Below are 19,145 nucleotides of genomic sequence, written 5' to 3'. Positions count from 1 at the left end.
AAGGGACACAAAGCAAAGCTCCAACGTTGTGCTGAGAGACCCCATCCTCTGAGGGCTGTCTTTGGGGTGAGGGGAGATTCCTCCCTGACCAGGGAGAGGCATGTTCCTCCTCAGCATGGCTGTGAGCCTGGAATGACCCTGGGAGCTGGGCTGGAGCACCCTGAGGAGGTCCCAGAGCAGGAGCAGGAGAAGAGCTGCTCTCCCCCAGCACCAGGGTGGAAGGACAGGGAGGGAGAGCTGCCAAAGCTGCTGGGCCAGCTCTGTTTGATGCTTTTCAGTGTCTGAGTAATGATCTCAGTCCTCTCCCCTCTGAAGGAAGGCAGCAGCTCCCACTCAGCACCCAGGAGCTCCATGTTTGCCATGCAGCGCTGCAAGGGAGACTTTCAGCCCCTCAGCACGGCTCAAGCACAGCCTGGGGTACAAAAACATCCTGGGGGAACAACCCCAGCATGGAGGGAGCCTCCAGAGAAGTGGGGCAGCAGGAGGACAGCCCTGCTTTGGGGAATTTGGCACTATAAATAACCCCACTAAATAATGGAGTCTCTTCTTCAATACTTTCCAGACTGGACATACAGGATTTGGGTACTCAAACCTGGGGCAGCTGTGCCCGGATGTCCTCCGAGCCTATGAAAATGCTCTCCAGGTGAGACCACGTGCGCTGCACCTCGAACCAGAGGGAGATGACGGAGTCAGCGGTGGAGAGCTTCCTCTGCCAGGCAGACACCTCCTCCAGGAAGAAAGCAATGTATTTAGATGACATTAAATTCTGCAGCTGCACCTGGTTGTCTTCTAGAGTTTCAATGAGCTCCTCATCTGACTTCAGCAGGGGGATGTTGGTGCGGGGGTGAGGCTCATACTGAAACTCCCTGGAGCTCCAAGTCACCCTCAGCTCCCTCAGCACCTTCTCCGTGCTCATTTCTCGCACTGCTTTGTCCACAATGCCGTGGACCTCCCCCTCAAATCTGTGCAGGTTGAGCTTGAGGAGGTCAGCCAGGGTGGTGTCCGAGTCCATCACAAACCTCACGCCCGTCACCTGCATCAGCTGGTTCCAGTGCCTTTCCCTGATGGCAGGGTTTTGAAGTTCTGCCACAGCCTTCAGGGCTGTCAGCATGTTCTTCACCTTGCTGTCCAGCCCGCTGAAAGCGTCCCACGCCCTCATTTCCTTATCCAAGTTCCGAATCTCTCTTGCAAACTTTTTGCACTCCAGATCCATGTTCTCCACATTGATATCCACCCACTTGGTGGTCTGCCAGTCATCGAGGCTGGTGTTCACCAGGGAGATCATGTCCCAGAGCTCTTTGAGAAGACACAGCTCCTTCCTGCACTGCTTCAGCTGTTTGTACTCTGGCACCGTGACTTCAAACAGACCAGCTGATTCATAAATTGAGGTCATGGCTGACTCCATCTGTTTAATCTCCATGTGCTTTGCATCCAGCAGTTGATAAGGCTTTTCGGTGTCAAACCTAGAAATAAACATTTATTCTCCGTAAGTGAAATTGTAATGACTTCTGAAGAGCCCATAAAACAAACAGAGCCTCTGAGAGCCACGGGAGAGATGGAAGGTCTGTACTACACCCTGATGGCTGAGCCACGTGGCACTGCTGACACCACCCAAAGCCAGCCTCTTCCCAGGGCCACACCACTGCAGGCACAGTGGGCTGTGAGCAGGGAGGAGCTCTGTAGATCTCCAGGTGATACCTTAAGATTTATATTTTTTGTATTTTTCAGGTCCTGCACTGCATTAGTGCATAACTCTGAACTCCATGTAAAGTGTCAACTACTGTCTTCACATTTTGGGCAGACAAAACAATCCCTCTGGGCCTGAGATCCAAGGACACACCACAGGGCCCCAAAAAGTGAATTGGGGAGGAGCAAACTGGGGGAATGTGACCTCATTACCTGAAGCTGGAATTGGAGAATTAACCCCTGATGGGCAAATTGACCAATTTCTGTATTTCTGCCTGAAAAACTCGTGACCACTGTCCATAGTCACAAGTCCATGTCCATGGTCCTCCTCTGGGAGGCTTTGAGTGCCCAAGGTGTATCTATCTGTTGAAGGCCTTTAATAAACACCCACTTTAGCTCTGTCTAGCCTCTGTTCTAGGCAGCCACTCCAAGGCTTCACAGGGCTGAGGTTTTTCTCTCCAGGCTTGTGTGATGCTGGAAGATGTGTACCTGAAGGGAGCCTCCCTCCCGAAGCGCTCGCGGAGCCGCAGCTGCTGGGCGTCGAAGCTGGCGCAGCTCTGGCGCAGCGCTGTCACCTCGCTGGCCTGCAGAGGGGCCACCTGCTGCTTCACGGCCTGAGCCAGCTTCTTCACCTGGCTCCACTTCTCCGGCAGCTCCTGCGGGCACAAAGGCACTGCTGGGAGGCAGGGCTGGCTCTGCAGGGTGAGATCTGCTCGTGGATAACCACAGAGCGGGAAACACGACAGATCCAGGGGCTAAAACTGCAAGGGAGGTTGGTTGGGATGGCCCCAGTCATGCCTGGGGAGGTTTAGACTGGATATGAGGGAAAGATTCCCAGGAAGGATTGTAAAGCACCAGGACAGGCTGGCTGCCCAGGGCAGTGGTGGAGTCACCATCCCTGAAGTGTTAAAAAGCCCAGTGAATGTGGCACCTGGGGACACGGTTTAGTGGTGATCACAGTGGTGCTGCGTGGATGGTGAGATTTTATCATCTTAAAGGCTTTTTCCAACCTGGACAATTCCATGATTGCCAAGGGCTCTGCTGCCCCCAGCTTCCCTCTCCTCCTTGTGCTGTGCAAGCCCACAGGAAAGACTTTGGGTTTCTCTCCATCCCAGCCCACACTCTTGAGGAGATCAATGGAGAGCCACCATGGAAAGAAGAGAAATAGCTGCAGGCAGCTCTGAGGCAGCAGAGATGGCCAGGGCGGGGCTAGCCCCTCCTGAGAGCTCTCCTGCTGGCATTTTTCATTACAGTCTCAGCAGAAATCACTATCAGGACCACACTCAGAGCTGCTTCCTTCTTTTCCTACCAAGCTCCAGCCCATCCATCTCCACAGCCACAGAGGGAGAGGAGCCTAGAGGAACTTCTGCTTTTCCCACTCCACACAGGAGGGAATGAATCATTCACACACAAGTGTTGCTGCCACTCGCCAGAAAGAACAAATCTTTTGCTGTCTCCAGCATCTGGATGGCTGCTCCACACCCTCATTTCTTCTATCAGGAAAGGAAATCAGGTATTTGAAGGGATTTGCACAAGCAGGAACACACCAGCAGCTCCCAGGCAGGCAGATTTAGTGGAGCTGGGCTCCCCACCAGGCTGGGCTTTATGGTGGATGAAGGCACTGCTGGCAGGGCTTGTCTCTGTCCCCCAACACTGGCTGGGCACCTCACCTTCATCTCATGGTCCCTTTTGGGGAAACGAAAGGAATTCCCAGAAAACTGACCCATGAGAGCCAGTTGTGGAAAGATGCCAAAATATTTTCATAACCTCCTCTCAGGGACATCATCTGGATAAAGCACATCTGGTGGTCTTGACCCAGAGGAGGACTGAAGTCCTGTGAGAAGGCAGCTCCTCTGACAACATTATCCTTCCCATCTCCATAGCTGCCAAGAACCAGCTTATTTAAAAATAATTATAATTCAACCTCATTAACAGATGGATTTGAAAATGCATTAATTTTTTTTTCAAGAGTAATGGCTGGGAGTTGGAGCAGGCAATTCCATGTTTTTCACACGTAACAAAAGGCTTAATCTCTGATTTAAAAGAAAAAAAATCTCAATATAACTCAAAAATTCAGAGCTATTAAGGCACATCCTGCAACAGCAAAACACTGTCCACTGAGGCCCTCTAATGACAGAGAGCAGGGCTTTGAATATCCTGGGATGCTCCTCCACTCCTGCTCCTGGGCAAACCATCCACCACAAGCCCTCACCCACCTCCAGCTGCTGGTGGACTTCCTCGGGCAGCTGCTGCTCGTAGGCCCTCAGCAGCTCAATGGTTTCCTTCAGGGGCTCAAACATGGCATCAGTGGCACTGTGCCGTTCCTTCACAGCCAGCAGGTGCCCCATGACCTCCACCAAGCCACCATAGTCACCTTTCTCCACCTTTCTGCTCAAACCTTTCTCGGCAGTTCGGATGAACTCGTCCAGCTCAGCCAAGCTGTAGAGCACAAAGCAGGGAAGGAAGCACAGGATGAGGGCAGTTCCTCTGGAATGACTATCCAGCCTCAGAACTGGAATTGCTGTTCAAAGGTATCCCTGGATACAGCTTCCTTCATGGGACAAAAAGACAGGCTGGCACTTCTCGAGTTGGGGACACAGTACCTGAACAGAGATAGGGAGCTCAGGAGGACTCTGGAGGGGGTGTCTGAGAGGACAGATTTTACTGGGAGAGTGCCCAGAGCAGCTGGGGCTGCCCCTGGATCCCTGGAAGTGTCCAAGGTCAGGTTGGACAGGGTTTGGAGCAGCCTGGGACAGGGGAAGGTGTCCCTGCCATGGCAGGGGTAGCACTGAGTGGGCCAGTGCCCATCTAAGATCCCTTCCTACCCATTCTGGGATTCTGTGACAGTTTTCACCCCATCTCTTCCACTAGAAGAATCCAAGCTGTCCAGGTGAACCTGCCACATCTCAAACCTGTAACAAACAGGGACTGTCCTTGCACTGCCTCTCTGCACAGGGCAGCTCCCTCCTGCAGGCGATGCAAATTCACAGCAGTTTAGAAAAGCAACTGGACATTTGTGGGAGGAAAAAAATCAATCCCTCCAGGACTTTAAAATTAAGATCTCTGTCTCTCAAAGCCCTTGAGCCATAAGCCACCACAGAGGAGAAGAGTTTTTGGGGTACGTTTCCTCACCTGCTTATCCTGTTCTTAACCTCAGCAGCTACTGGGCACTTTCAGCAAAGGAACAATGGGCCCCTGGGCCTCAAAACACGTTTTAAGTGCCTGCTTAAATTCTCTGGGTGCTGCTGAGCCTAAAAGTATCCTTAAATACTTCACCTAATAAAGACTAAGCTGCCGAGTCAGGGACTCTCAATAACAGCTCCTAAATGCTTGTTCTCTGCCACACAAAACCTCTTTGCAAAGAAATTATCAGACAGATTTATGGTGCTGAAAAGAACACAGGAGATCACATCACCACCCCACAAGCCGCCTCCTCTTCAGATGTCTGTGAGCACTCCCCTGGGAGCATCCATAGCCTAAGACACCTTTCAGCTGTGACTGAGTTGTGACCAATAAATCTCCCAAGGCATTGTCCTGCACAGATCTGAGCAGCTCTTCAGAGCAAGGAACACGTGTTAATGTGAAAGTTGGAGCCCAAACTGCTCCTTTTTGTAGCCTGAAGACACCTCCCCATGACTGCTCATGCCAGGCTGCCTGGATCATGGGCTTTCAGAAACCTCGTAACATCAGTGCAGGTTTACTGATGGGCACCATCAAAGCCAGGAAAGCAAGCCCAGAGCCCTGGCAGAGATGGGATGGTTTGGCTCAGGAGGGGTGGGCAAACACGCCTTGTCTAACACCGTACATCAGGGCATGGGCTCAGGGATGTCAGGGGGACCGAGTGACCTCACTGTCCCCAGGGGGACCGAGTGACCTCACTGCCCCCAGGGGGACCGAGTGACCTCACTGTCCCCAGGGGGACCGAGTGACCTCACTGCCCCCAGGGGGACCGAGTGACCTCACTGTCCCCAGGGGGACCGAGTGACCTCACTGTCCCCAGCTCACAGAGCAGAGACCAAGGCACAGAATCCACAGCGATGGGATGGAGCTGCTGTGGAGCACGGGCCCTTCTCTTGCTCCTAACTCTGGAGGATGTCACAGCTCCGAGGCTGCCAGAGCTCCAGGAGCATCTGGATCAATGCTCCCAGGGAGGGATTGTTGGGGTGTCTGTGCAGGGTCAGGAGCTGGACTGGACATTCCTCGTGGATCCCTTCCAACCCAGGGTACTCCATGATTCTCTAACTGACCTGGCCATCCCTGTGGAATGATACAGGCCAGCCTAGACAAGAGGAATCCCAGCGCAGCCCCGGGAGCAGAGGCAGGAGCGGCTCTCACCTGCGCGTGACGTGGTCCAGGAGGTGCTGCTTGAACACCAAGCTCCACCTTTTAATCTCATTGAGCAAGGCTGCCTTGAAGGGCCGTGCATCGAGCCTCAGCCAGCCCTGGAAGGAGCAGACGGGCTGCATGCCAGCCACCTCCTCGTAGAGCCGCTCGTACGAGTCGATCTGCTCCCTGAACCGCTGCAGCGCCGGCGGCGCCGCGGGGACCCCGGCCTCGCCGTGGGCCTCCAGGTCGGCAGGCGTGAGGACACGGCCATGGAGCAGGAGCTGGCGGCACAGCTCCCTCCTGTCCTCGCCGTACAGCTGCGAGTAGCGCTCCAGCCCCGCGCGATGCTCGCGGCACGCGGCCACCGCGGCCTGAGCGCGGCACAGCAGCTCCTGGCGCACCGCAGACAGGTCAGGCATGTCCTCCAGGTCAGCCTGGGGGGACAGGGGAGAAAAGGTCAGGGGAGAGGGGAAAATGGGAGAGGGGAAGATGGGAGAGAACCCATATCCTTCCAGGCCAGGGAAAAAGAAGAGAGAAAGGAGATGGAGAAAATGGGAGAAGTGAGAAAAAAGAGAGGGAGAGAGACAGAAGAGGGAAAGAGACAGAAGAGAGAGAGAGACAGAAGAGAGAGGGAGACAGAAGAGAGAGGGAGACAGAAGAGAGAGGGAGACAGAAGAGAGAGGGAGACAGAAAAGAGAGGAGAGGGAGACAGAAAAGAGAGGAGAGGGAGACAGAAAAGAGAGGAGAGTGAGACAGAAAAGAGAGGAGAGGGAGACAGAAAAGAGAGGAGAGGGAGACAGAAGAGAGGAGAACAGAGAGATGTACAGCACGTGGCACCTCCAGGCTGGGGAAGCCCCACAGCACAGACCTGGTAGTGGCAGAAGCCGCTGTGTGTGGCCAGCCGTGGCACCAGCGAGGAGATGTGGTAGATGCCCTGGAGAAGACCTTCCACCTTGTCACAGAAGCCATCATTGGCACCAGGGTCCAAGGGAGGGTGAAACACCAAATCTGGGATCACCAAATCCAGCTGCACCTCAAACAGGGGAGCGAGCCCTGCCTTGGGATCTGATAGGGAAGAACAGAGATGGCAGGATCTTTTCCAAGGAACCCTGAGCCACCACTAACATCCTATTACAAGATGCCACATGCCCTGCAGGGACAGCAGGAGGGTGTGGTGGCAGACTGACACTCACTGGTGCCTGCACAACCCATGGAGGGGTTGGCAAACCAGCTGTGCTGTGGTACCCACCAAAGACAGTGGGGAACAGATGAGACACAAGCGACTTAAGGACCAGAAAACAGCCTGAGGAGGAACGGCTTGAAGAGACCAGGCTCTTCAGCTCATGCAGAGGGAGTCCTGAGAGCTGAACAATGCCAGCATGGAAGTGCTTGCCGAGAAAAACAACAGGAACCAAGAGTCTCTTTAATTTAGTGGTGAAAGGCATAGAAAAAAAAAACCAAACAGCAACCAGAAACTGAAGCCAGATGCAAATGTGACAATATATGCAAGTTTTTAACAAGATGGTGAAGAACTGCATGAGATTCTCCAGCTCATTGTGCCTCCACATCCAGAAGGGAAGTGTTCCTGGAGATGTGCTTTAGCTGCACACAAGCTGCTCTCAGCAGAGCAAGAGGGGCTGGGCTGGTGACTCCTGAACCCAGCTCACCTCTGCCCAGGACAAACGCTCAGGGACTGAGCATTTTATTTTGTGCCTCTCAGAAGCAGAACTGGCTCTTGAGACTCCCCACAGAGAAAGGATGGTGCCACCCTGTTGCTTTGGGCATGGAGGGTGGGAGGTGCCTGTTGGAGGAAGCCTCAATTGTCTCTTTCCATTAACCCTTGCAAACAGGGCACAGCCACCTCCACCCCTCCCCTGAGCCATCCAGTGACCAGTGATGGAGTCACCCTCCCCTCCTGCAGGCTCCAGTGCCAGAGGAAAGCCAGGAAGACGAGAACAACCCCTGAGCATGAGGGAGCACAACCAGAGATGTCCCCTTGGGGGGGCTGAGCAGCCACTGGGGACAGGGAGCAGGCGTCACCTGTGTTCTCCAGGAGGTGCTTGAGCGAGCACTCAATGGCAGTGAAGAATCCACCCAGGACTATCTCATCCACATAATCCAAATACACCTTCCAGGCATCAGATGCTGGCTCTGCAAGCAGGAGGCTCTGGTTTTCCTGGAAGACAAAGAAGATGCCTTCACCCACAGCAGGGCTGAGTCTGTCCTAAAGAGAGCTGCCCACACCCAAGGGCTGATGCTGGGCAGGTCAGGAGTATCAGCCTTGTGGAGCTGGATCTTCCTGCTGGGGCATGGCCACCATCTGCTCCTGTCCAGGGCTGCTTGGTCTCCAGGAGCACTTCAAGGTGAAAATGGAGAGCAGAAGGGCTTTAGAAGGTCTTCCATGTGTTTTCCTCCCTCTTCTCTGAGGCCACAGGACTTGGGGCTGCTTTGCACCCCTGGGGCAGGGAGAACTGGGGGTCTCAGAGGCCCATCCTGATGAACCCATCTGGTTCTCTTCAGAGTCCAAGGCCAGACAGTGACCCTTAGGAGAGGGCTGTCCTCTAACCCATCTCCTTCCAGGCCAGGGGCTGTCCCTGACCTGCACAACACCTGGCTCCAGGCAGGTGAGGAACAGAGCTTTGGGCCTTCTCCTGGCCCCCAGAGGACTCTGAGCTATGGCAAAACTGCTGGGAATCACCAAGGTTTGGGACAGCAGTCTTTCCCCTGTCACTCAGCCTCTCCCTGGGCGCTCAGCATCACCTCCTGCTCCACAGAGGGACATCAAGCCTGAAACCAAAGGCTGAGCCCCAGCTGCTGTTCTCGGGTGAACACCTCAGAGGGGATTTTTCCTTGGAGCAGGATCCCAAACCCGGTGCACCACTCCCCTCTAGTGGCTCTGCAGCAGCCAGGGTTGGAGCCAGACCCTTCCCTGGGCTGCAGCTGCTGCCAGTCCTGCCCCACACCCCCATTCCAGATCACCCCTCAGGGGCAGCATCAATTAACACCGGGTCAGCTTTTCAAATGGGTTCAGGGAGTTCATTTCAGGTGAAGCAGCTCTGGACATTTTCAGGGAGCCTCTGAGAAGCCACCCATCCCTGCAGGTGCCCCCTGACCTTCACCAGGGAGTGGATCCTCTGCCCAGCCTCCCTGACGAGGCTGTAGCGCCGTTCCAGGCACTCCTGGCACTCCTCCAGGCTCAGCACTGACTCCTTTTTGGGATCCCTCCTCTCGAATATGGGCGACTGCCACGAGTGCACGATGCTCTGGATCTCCTGAACGTTGTCCTTGGCTTTCTGCAACCTCTGCTCCAGGTCACAGACATCGCCCATCACCCCAGAGAGGTGATCCCAGACACCTGGGGAAAATGAGATGATTGATCACCTATTGTCAGAGCTGCTGGGCCAAGCTCTGGTGTTGTCTCCTTTAGAACTTTTCCCCCTCTCCTTCTCCTGCTCTTCTTCATTTTCCCCTTCTCCTGTTCTTCTCCTTCATTTTCCCCCTCTCCTTCTCCTGTTCTCTCTCATTTTCCCTGTGGCCTCACGTATTTCTCACTCATCCTTAAGGTAAGAGATTCCCCACCTCGAGCAGCAGAGCCTCCTCTACCTCTCTCCCACCCCAACCTCAGCAGGGACCACCAGAGCCTGGGCTAAACCTGAGGGGAGCAAGATTCTGTCCACAGCCTCAGGCTGAAGGGAATGTGGAAAGGAGCTGCTCCTCATCTCCCCAGTGCTGGATGTGCCAGAGAGTTCCCAGTTTCCTGCTGGGAGCAGGGAGCAGAGCCTGGGCACTGGGGAACATGAGGAGACCCAGGTGTCACACGGAGCCAGCTCACCCTCTGTCTTCCAGGTCAGTGTTTCCTCTGCCTCTCTCAGCTTCGAGTCGATGTCCTGCAGCCTCCCCTGCAGCAGAGGATATTCCACCTCCAGCACCGTCCTCAGGACCTTGTTGTACGTGTTCCCCATCAGCTCCAGGCTGGCCACCAGCTGCCGGAAGGATTCCTTGCAGGAATAGATCTCGGCTGCTGCCGGGGGGATGGCTCCTGCCCCGCTGCCCCTCAGGTAGCTCACCTCCCTCAGCACCGACACCAGCTGGGGAAGGAAGGCACAGAGCTGAGCACAGCACAGTCCTCCTGGCTCCTGATGTTCCCTCCCATCCATTTGGAGCCTCACAGGGGGTTCCTGCTGGTTTATTCCCAAAGCAGCAAGCTGGAAAGGGCCTGGACAGCTCCTGGCACCTGTTTCCCATTGATCTCTGACTCTGGATTTCTTCCCAGCTCTGTGAAATACCAACCAGCCTCTAAAAGCCACCATCAACTGTGTCCTCTCAGCCATCCCCACCCGTGTGCATCCCCTCTCAGATGAAGGCTGAGCCACACCACAAGTCTCAGCAATTGCTCCTGCAAGAGCATTCATTATCAAAGTACCATATCATTATCAAAGTGAAAGATAAGCTGGCTCCAGTTCTCTTGGTTTGCTGGGTTGATTGGCATAAAAAATAATTTCAAAAATAGTACCATGGCCTCAAACCCACCAGCTCAACTCCTTCTGGTGCCACCTTCCATGGAGGATTTCTGGAACCACAAAACAAACCTTCCCTGGGATTTCTACCCCCTTTCAGAAGCTCAGGTTTCAGGTACACACAACATGAATGTCCCATCACTCTCACACCACTGTCAACCCTGGCCTGGACATGCTGGCACCAGTTACACATCTGGCTCCTGGGGCACCTCCTGCCACTGGCTTCAACCAGAATTTGCTCTGCTCAAAGTGTAATCCTGGTATTTAAGCAGAGCAGATCTATGGTAGATCCTCATTACCCCCATGGGAGGGGTTCCACAGACCCTGTACCAACCCCACCAGGTGTCCCCCACAGCTTGGGGACATGTCCTGGGGGACAGGAGAGCCCAGCTCTTACCTGGGGATCAAAATTGACGGAGATCAGTTTGGTCTGTGGATCTCGCCGGATGAGAGGCTGAGTGAGGTTGTACTGGGATTCTTCTGAGACTGTCTGGGACCAGTCTAGATACAGCTTTTCCTGATACCTGCCAGGAAAGAGAAACAGGCACCATGTAGTTACCAGGCCAGAGAGTGCAGCTGTAACTGAGTGGAAGCCAAGTCCATTCTGGGGACTGAGGAACGTGAAGGAACACTCAAAACCCATCCATGCCACCTCCACAAACAACAGTGCTTCCAAAACAAACACCCAAAACACAGTGGCAGTGTCCAGTCAGGAGGGCAAAGCTGTCTTTCAAGTACCGGTTTTAATTTTTAATTCATTAAATTATTATTTTTTTTAAATTCACATTCAGATATGGACTTCCCAAAGCATTTAGCCTAACATGATAGATCAGCAGCTGGGGGCTTCCAAAGGCCTAAGCAGGACAGGTGCCTAAAGCCACAGGGATGCTGGGGTGGCTGAAGCTGACCTCACTTGTCTGAGTGAGAGCACAGCACCCCTGGGATGGGAGCACACAGGGCAGAGCAGAGGGCCTGGCGTGGACAGTCCCAGCCCCAGAGTCTGTTCTGAACCACTCTGAGCGCTCTGGGAAATGGCACCCAGGAGACAGCACCTCCAGGGGCTCACCCACACCATCTGTGGGGCTGCTCCTCTCTGGAAGGCTGTGTTTAATTTAATTTTACTTTTTATTTTATTATATATTATTTATATTATATGTATAATATAATAATATATTATATATATTTCTCTATGATCTATATTTGTATATTTACATATTATCTATTATATATAATAGATAAATTATAATGTATATAATATATAACATAATATAATAGAACACAACACAATATAACATATATAAATATAACATATATATAACATATAGATATATAAAATAATATCTACAGATAATATTATTATTGTTTTGGTGATGGGAACAGGGCTCCCTGCACAGGTCTCCCATGCACCCTGCAGCATCCAGGCTCTCAGCTGCCTTTGCTGTGGGTGGGGAGCAGGGCCCTGCAGGGCTCTCCTCCCTGGGGAAGGGGTTTCTCCCAGGGGACAGCCCAGGTGTAACATCAAACACTGAGATGCCAAGTCCTGGGCAGCGACTGCCAGCCCACACTGTGGAATATCCACGTTACAGCCCCTGCAGGCACAGCCAGTGAAGGGACAGGGGAGGAACAGAGACTTCTCCCAGCCCAGAGCAGCTCCTGCAGCCCACAGCAGAGATGTGATGGTTCTGATGTTGCTGCTGTGCTGATTCTCCATGGAAGCCATCTCAGCGCCAGGCTCCCTCCTCCTGTCCCAGCAGGACATTCCCTTGGCCCACAAAGGGACATTCCCAAGCCCTGGGCTGTTCTTGGAGGTGGCTTGGGTGGGGGATGTTCCCTCAGCCCTGTGTCAGCCCCCTGTACCTGTCGAGCAGCTGGATCATTTCTTCATATTTCTGCAGCACCCTCCTTCCACGGGCAGAGTCCAAGCTCCTGGAGCACAACACACAGGGGTCACCTTTGGTCACCTTCCCAAGGTCCCCCCAGCCTGCAGGCACAGCCTGCTTGCATTTCACCCCAAATCCCCTCCTGCACAAAGCCCCCTGCGCTCTCTCAGGTGTTCCCATGCTGTAAAATGGGGAGCAGCAGCCGGGATGGGAGAAAGGCCCAGGCCTGCTGGAAGGATCTGTTACCAAACATCACCTTGAAACATTTTACTCTCCACAGTTTTCTGTCACAGTTGTGCTGCACCAAATGCAGGTCACAGCTGTGTGAATTACTCTTTATATAATTTATATAAAAAAAAAATCTATAAAATGTATTCAATAACATATATTACACAGATCATATAAATAATACATATCTGCATTAACACATATTTTCATTTTTCCTTTTCAATCTTTTCTCCCTCTCAAGCTGCACATGGGAAAGAGCCTCACACCACTCTGCTGAAGGACTTGTCCTTAGCTGCTCTCAACAGAGGGGTAAAATCAATGCTAAATGCAGGGTCGATGAAACTTCCAGCCCTGGGTTGTTTTCTTGATCTTGGGTGATTGTTCCTTTGTTTAATGCTGAGAAAGTTATGATACCCAAGAGCTGGGCTGCCCCCAAGGAGGTCCTGGAGACCGTGCTGAGAGGAATTACAGTGGGAAAAGTTGCAATACCTCTTTTAATTGCAACCCAGGGCTATGTTAAAAGCTGAGGAGCCTATCTACTCCCCCACTGTGCCTCTCAATCACTTCGAAACCCATCCAGCTAAAGTGCTCCTTTAAAAAACAAAGGTGGAAGAGAAGTGAATGGCCCCAGGGCACCCACTTCTCACCTCTCCACTGAGAACTGCTTCAGCTGCAGCCACTGGGCAGCACTCAACACTGAAAGAACATCTAAAGGCTGGCTAGAGATTTCTAGACGGTCACAAAGCAATTTATCTGGACACTCACAGCCCTGGGATGTGCCTGAAGTGCTCCAAGGGCCGCTGGATCCGAGCCCGCAGCTCCTGTGCCCAGCCCAGCGCTCCGGCCACGGGAGGGACGTTCTTGTGCAGGGGGGGGAAGCCTGGCAGGGCACAGGGGAACAGCATTCCATGAGCCCTGCAGCCCCAAAACACCCAGAGCAGCTCAGCTCCACACAACTGCCCTGCTTCCCAGCCTTCTTCCCTGAAATCCAACCTCTGTCACACCGTGGAGGTGTGGGACCTACAGATCCCCCTGCGCCTCTGCACTGGGGATACGGGATCAGAGGAGAAGCCTGGCAAGTCCTGGCAGCAGATTGGGGTGAATTCCCTGCTGCCCACAGACTCTGAGGAAGGGATTTCTGGCTGGGAGCTGGTTGTGACCATCCCATCTCAGAGGCACAGAGCAAGACTCCCCAAAGTCACAGCAAATGCTGGACTCGTCCTCCATCCGTGTCCCCACTCCCTCTGTTCCCTCTGGTCCCAGCAGTGCTGCCTCTCCAGAGCCTGTCTGGTTCCAGAACAGTCTTCCAGAGGCTGCTGCTCAAGAGGACACACTAACCCTCAGAATCTGGCAGGAGTTTTCCTGTTCCCTTCTGTGCCAGCATTCCCAGGAAATAATAAACCTGGAGAAGGCTGAGCAAACCCCGAATTCCCACCTCCCCCTTGCATTTACAGCATTAGGAGGGAAAAGCTCAGTGTGTGCCTTCAATCCCAGCCACACCTCACACGTGCACATTTAAAACAAAGATATTGGCACTGCTCTAATGCCAAGAGCAGAGCCACACACTTCCCTTTCCACTAGGAACTACAGAAGCTGAAAAGCTTTGCAATTTGGCAAGTTCTGCTTTCCTCAGCAAAAGCAAATTATTTCCCCCCCCTAAATGAGTCAAAACCCAGATTCCTGTAAAATCAGTTTTCCTCCTCAGATGGCACCCACCGAGCTGCAGCCCTGCCTGGGTGTGCCTGGTGTAGGTGAGCCTGGCCTGCTCCAGGGCAGTGCTGAACATGCTGAGGAGGACAGGGACCTTGTCAGCAGCCACTGCAGCCATCGCAGGGCGCTCCAGAAGGTTCCGGAACATGGCCAGCAGCTGGAAGGAGCAGGGAAAGAAATGGGGAAAAGTCACAGTCCTGCACAAAATCCCACTGGGATTTTCCTCACTGGTGGAGGTGCTTCATCTTCCTCAGCAACCCAAAGGTCTGCACTGATAGACACTTTGTCAAAGGGAAGATTTTTCCTCTCTCTTTCCCAAGTAGTTCCTGCCTTTCGTGGAATCATTAAGGTTTGAAAAGAGCTCCAAGATAACCTTTGAGTGAATCCCACCACTAAAGCTATCACAAAGAATGTCTTTGTTACAGAAATGCTCAGGCCTTCTCTGTGGGTGAACCATATTCCAGCTGTCATTCCTCAAGTGCTTCAATTTTGCTATTTAGAAAAAACCCCACAACAGCTCAAAGATAAATACTATCACTTACAGTTTTCTGTAATTATACTGATTTTTTTCAGAAAGTACCATTTATTTCTGCAGGATGGATTCACTGGTAAACAAAGCTGTCTCATTTCTAGAAAACCTCCATTTTCAGAGCTGAAATTCATGCATGTATTAACAAATTGATATTAACAATGATCACCTGGTTTTAACAGCAGTTTTCACCAGGAAATCAGAGAATCTCAGATCGGTTTGGGTTGGAAGGGACCTTAAAGTCCAGCTCATTCCACCTCCTGCCATGGGCAGGGACACCTTCCATTAGACCTGGGTGCTCCAAGCCCTGTCCAGCCTGGCCTTGGAACCCAGAGCAGCCCTTCCTCCACCTGCCAGGGGGCCCAGTGAAACCCCTGCCATCCAAAAGCCTGATCTGAGTCATTTCTTTGGCTGCTCTTCCCCAAACTGAGCAAAGGGCTCTTGTGTTTGTGTCAGGAGGTGAAGAGCAGGAACACCCCCAGCTCCAGAGCTCAGGAGGGACCCACAGGCCTGAGCATCCCTCCCCAGCAGTGTCCCACTGTCCATCCCACGGGATGCCTGCAGCTCCAGCACTGCCTGGCCTCTCTGTGGGGCTCATGGGGAGGGAAGGAGGGGACAGACAAACCTTGAAGATGTGCTCCATGTCCGGGGCGTCGCTGAAGGCCCGGCTGAACACAGCGCCCAGCCGACGGTCAATGTCCTCCACCTTCTGCTGGAAGTCCAAGGCATCCTGCACAAACTCCTGTGGGAACAGCAAGTCCAGAGGTGTGAGAAGGCACTGGGGAGGTGCCCAAATACCCAGAGCTATTTCCTCTTCCCATTCACCAGGAATTAACGCACTCCTCTGGCCACCCTCCAGAGTCAGGGACACTTCTGTCCCATCCCATGGCCCTCCAGGATGGACCCACAGTCCAACAAGTTCTGGGGGCAAGACAGGCTATTTCCACACTCTCTTACTCTGAAGACCACACCACCACCCCAAAAACCCACAGAAGCACTCGCTGAACCAGCAAGGTGTGCTAGGGTTAAGCTGTGCCAGGGGAACTTTAGGTTAGACATCAGGAAGAAATTCTTCACTGAAGGAGTGGTTGGGCACTGGAATCATCTGCCCAGGGAGGTGCTGGAGTCACCATCCCTGGATGTGTTTAAAAACAGACTGGACATGGCACTCAGGGCTGTGGTTTAGTGATTGGGAGGTGTTGGGTCACAGGTTGGACTCTGGGATCTCAAAGGTCTTTTCCAGCCTGGTTCATTGTGTGAGTCTGGATATGGAGCTGCAAGAACTCCCAAGTGTCTGCAGAAAAGGCCAGCAGCTCCCTAGAGTGACAGATCAGATCACAGGAAAGGGAGGAAGGAGCTGGGAAGGAGGAGCCAGGGTGGATGTGCTGCTGGCATTCCCACGGGCTGCCCCCACCTACCACGTTGGCCAGGTCCAGGCAGTCGTAGGTTCGCTCTGAGAACACCTGGTAGCTCTCCTGGAACTCCTCATACATGTCCAGCACCTGCTGGCCCAGGGCCTTCCCTTTCATCCCCCCAAACTCAATCTTCTCCAGCTGTGTCAGGTCCAGGGCTGTGCTCAGGAGACCCTGCAGAGCCAGAGGAGGCACACAAGGAGATGACAGCAGGTACCACAGCACATGTTTGCTCCTGGCCCAAAGGACCTCCCAGCCTCAGTGAGGGTGCTCAGGCTGGGATCAAGATGATCTTTAAGGTCCCTTCCAACCCAAACCATTCTGTGATTCTACAATTGTGAGTAGTTTTAGAATAGATGCCATCCATTGTGGTTTTCAATGCAGCTCCTTAAGGAATGAGCAGAGTTACACAGTGTGGTTAAACCAGTAAAACCTTCTGTTCCAGTGCAGAGAATGAGGGAAGGAGAAAAGCCACGCAGACCTTGGCTTGGACAGGCAAAAGCATCCTGTGGAGTGCCCATCTCTGCCCACAGCTGGGAGCAGATGCCCTTTGGAGAGGTGTGGGGTTACCCCCAGGTGAGTGCAGTGTTTGTGACTCAGCCTGTAACTCATGGAGCCCCAGCCATGCTGGGGGCTGAGGGATGGTGGCACTGGTGACACCCCTGTCCCTGCCCCCCTCATGGCACACTGAGGAGCCGTGGACACCCCGCAGCCCCCAGCTGGGCACCCCACCGGGATGTGAAGGGATGACCTGCTGAGGAATGTGGAACGTGTCCTTGCTCCTCCCCAGGCCCCTGTCCAGGTCAGGAGATTCCCAGCTCCAGGATGTCCCCTGGAAGCCTGGGAGCTTGTCCTGGCTTATTCCCAGCCCTGCAAACCACAGCCCCATAACCCCCATCCCCTTGCCCCAACAAGAGCACGAGTGCCAGAGGACTCCTGGGTGCACTGACACAGACTCAGTGTCACAGAGCAAGAAGGACACAGCAGCAAATCTGACACGTGCCCTGAGCAGGACCTGGGCAAACGAGGTCCTGGCCTGGGTGTCAGGGGGAGCACAGAGCACAGAGTGGCCCCATGCCCTGACATCAGGGAGGGAAGATGCCAGCAAGGGAGTTCCTGGCTACAACACCTCACAGCTCCAGAGTCTCACCTTGACCATCTCCAGCCTCTGCAGGAAGCTGTCCAGCCTTGCAAACACCAGTCTGGTGTGGAAGTCCCACTCCCTCACTTCCTGGCCTGGCTCATAATACACGTGCAGGTTTTCCCTTCTCTCCTCAAATGCTCCTTTGAAGGTGTTCAGGATGTCAAACACTGTTTGCACCTTGCCCAGGCTCTCTTCCATCTCTCCTCTCAGAAGGTCTTCTGGACACAGGTACACCACGGCCTGGAAGAGCCAAACCACACCAGAGGTGTCACTTCTGTCACAGCAAATGGTGACTCCTTGCACTGAACACATCTCACCCTCCCTGCCAAGTTCAGAACCCCTTGGGAGGGGGAATCCTTGTCCAAGGAAGGAAAGGAGAAAGAGAGAAGAGACTTTGACAAACACAGGTGCCACAGCCACACACCTGCTGAATGAGAAGGTTGCAGATTTCCTGGAGCAGCACCACGACCCGCAGGGGCACGCTGTAGTGCTTGGAGGTGACCCAAATCCAGCACACCACGTGCAGCAGAGGCACCAGGAGAGGCTTCACCCTGCTGAACTCAACAGCTTCTATCTCCTCCAGGGGCTGCTGGAGAGGGGTCAGGTGCAGGTCAATGTCCTGAGCCTCGCTCAGAGCTGTGGGAAGAGAGGGGAGAAGGGGTGAGAGCCATCGGGCTGGGGTGGGGGGTCAGCTGGGTGCTGGCACAGAGGGGACAGAACTGGAGGACACAAAGGAGACAGAACTGGAGGACACAAAGGGGACAGACCCGGAGAGCACAAAGGAGACAGACAGCCCTGGAGGGCACAAAGAGGACAGACAGCCCTGGAGGGCACAAAGAGGACAGAACTGGAGGACACAAAGGAGACAGACAGACCCAGAGAGCACAAAAGAGACAGACAGCCCTGGAGGGCACAAAGGGGACAGACAGACCTGGAGAGCACAAAGGGGACAGACAGACCTGGAGAGCACAAAGGGGACAGACAGACCCGGAGAGCACAAAGGGGACAGACAGCCCTGGAGGGAACAAAGGGGACAGACCTGGAGGGAACAAAGGGGACAGACAGCCCTGGAGGGCACAAAGGGGACAGACAGCCCTGGAGGGAACAAAGGGGACAGACAGACCTGGAGAGCACACTCACCTACATGTGCTGGGGATAAACCACCCTGATCCCTGCTCACCTACAGCTGAACCAGCACAGCAAACAACCTGACCCTGTGGTGGGGGACGGAGTGGGACGGGGCTCTGGGCACAGGCTGAGGCCACAACAACCAAGCAGTGCCAGGCAGCACCAAAAGCACAGCTCTGCACAGTCCCCAGGCTTGGCCCAAGCTCAGCTGAGCCTGGTTTTGGCTTTGGCAGCCCCATGCCCAGAGGGCAGCACAGTCCCACCTGTCCTGACTGTACCAGAACAGAAATGAGGGCCTGACTGGGTGAAATTTGCAGCTTAGCTTTGTTCAGTTGTGTGGTTGGACACTGAAGAACTACTCCAGAGTTAATAATTGATTAATTTTAAATAAATTAATTAATTTTAATATAACCAGGACATCATTATGCAGCTAAACCTGTGAACCAACATGAAGAGAATCATCACTACCATCTATTCATAGCACCATGGAATGGTTTGGGCTGGAAGGGACCTTAAAGCTCATCTTGTTACACCTTCCACTGTCCCAGGCTGCTCCCAGCCCCATCCAGCCAAGCCTTGGGCACT

General features: G+C 53.6%; 1 protein-coding gene across 1 annotated transcript in view; it reads right to left on the bottom strand.

The window, feature by feature from the left end:
• Nucleotides 1–19,145, bottom strand: part of DNAH9 (dynein axonemal heavy chain 9) — a 61,696-nt gene that overhangs the window by 38,458 nt on the left and 4,093 nt on the right. Inside the window, exons 5-20 of the mRNA XM_058852673.1 lie at nt 17,857–18,068; nt 17,439–17,672; nt 16,295–16,462; nt 15,502–15,618; nt 14,354–14,504; nt 13,403–13,517; nt 12,387–12,455; nt 10,927–11,053; nt 9,845–10,100; nt 9,126–9,367; nt 8,053–8,188; nt 6,881–7,077; nt 6,022–6,446; nt 3,903–4,125; nt 2,176–2,342; nt 593–1,463 (exon numbers count right to left, since the gene is read on the bottom strand). Coding sequence (XP_058708656.1) covers nt 593–1,463; nt 2,176–2,342; nt 3,903–4,125; nt 6,022–6,446; nt 6,881–7,077; nt 8,053–8,188; nt 9,126–9,367; nt 9,845–10,100; nt 10,927–11,053; nt 12,387–12,455; nt 13,403–13,517; nt 14,354–14,504; nt 15,502–15,618; nt 16,295–16,462; nt 17,439–17,672; nt 17,857–18,068 — 3,710 coding nt within the window. The remainder of the gene's footprint in view (nt 1–592; nt 1,464–2,175; nt 2,343–3,902; nt 4,126–6,021; nt 6,447–6,880; nt 7,078–8,052; nt 8,189–9,125; nt 9,368–9,844; nt 10,101–10,926; nt 11,054–12,386; nt 12,456–13,402; nt 13,518–14,353; nt 14,505–15,501; nt 15,619–16,294; nt 16,463–17,438; nt 17,673–17,856; nt 18,069–19,145) is intronic.

This window comes from Poecile atricapillus, chromosome 17 (assembly GCF_030490865.1).
Source record: "Poecile atricapillus isolate bPoeAtr1 chromosome 17, bPoeAtr1.hap1, whole genome shotgun sequence".
NCBI classification, from domain to species: Eukaryota; Metazoa; Chordata; class Aves; order Passeriformes; family Paridae; genus Poecile; species Poecile atricapillus.
The sequence above is the reverse complement of the archived record's forward strand: the minus strand, read 5'-3'. Positions and strand labels throughout refer to the sequence as shown.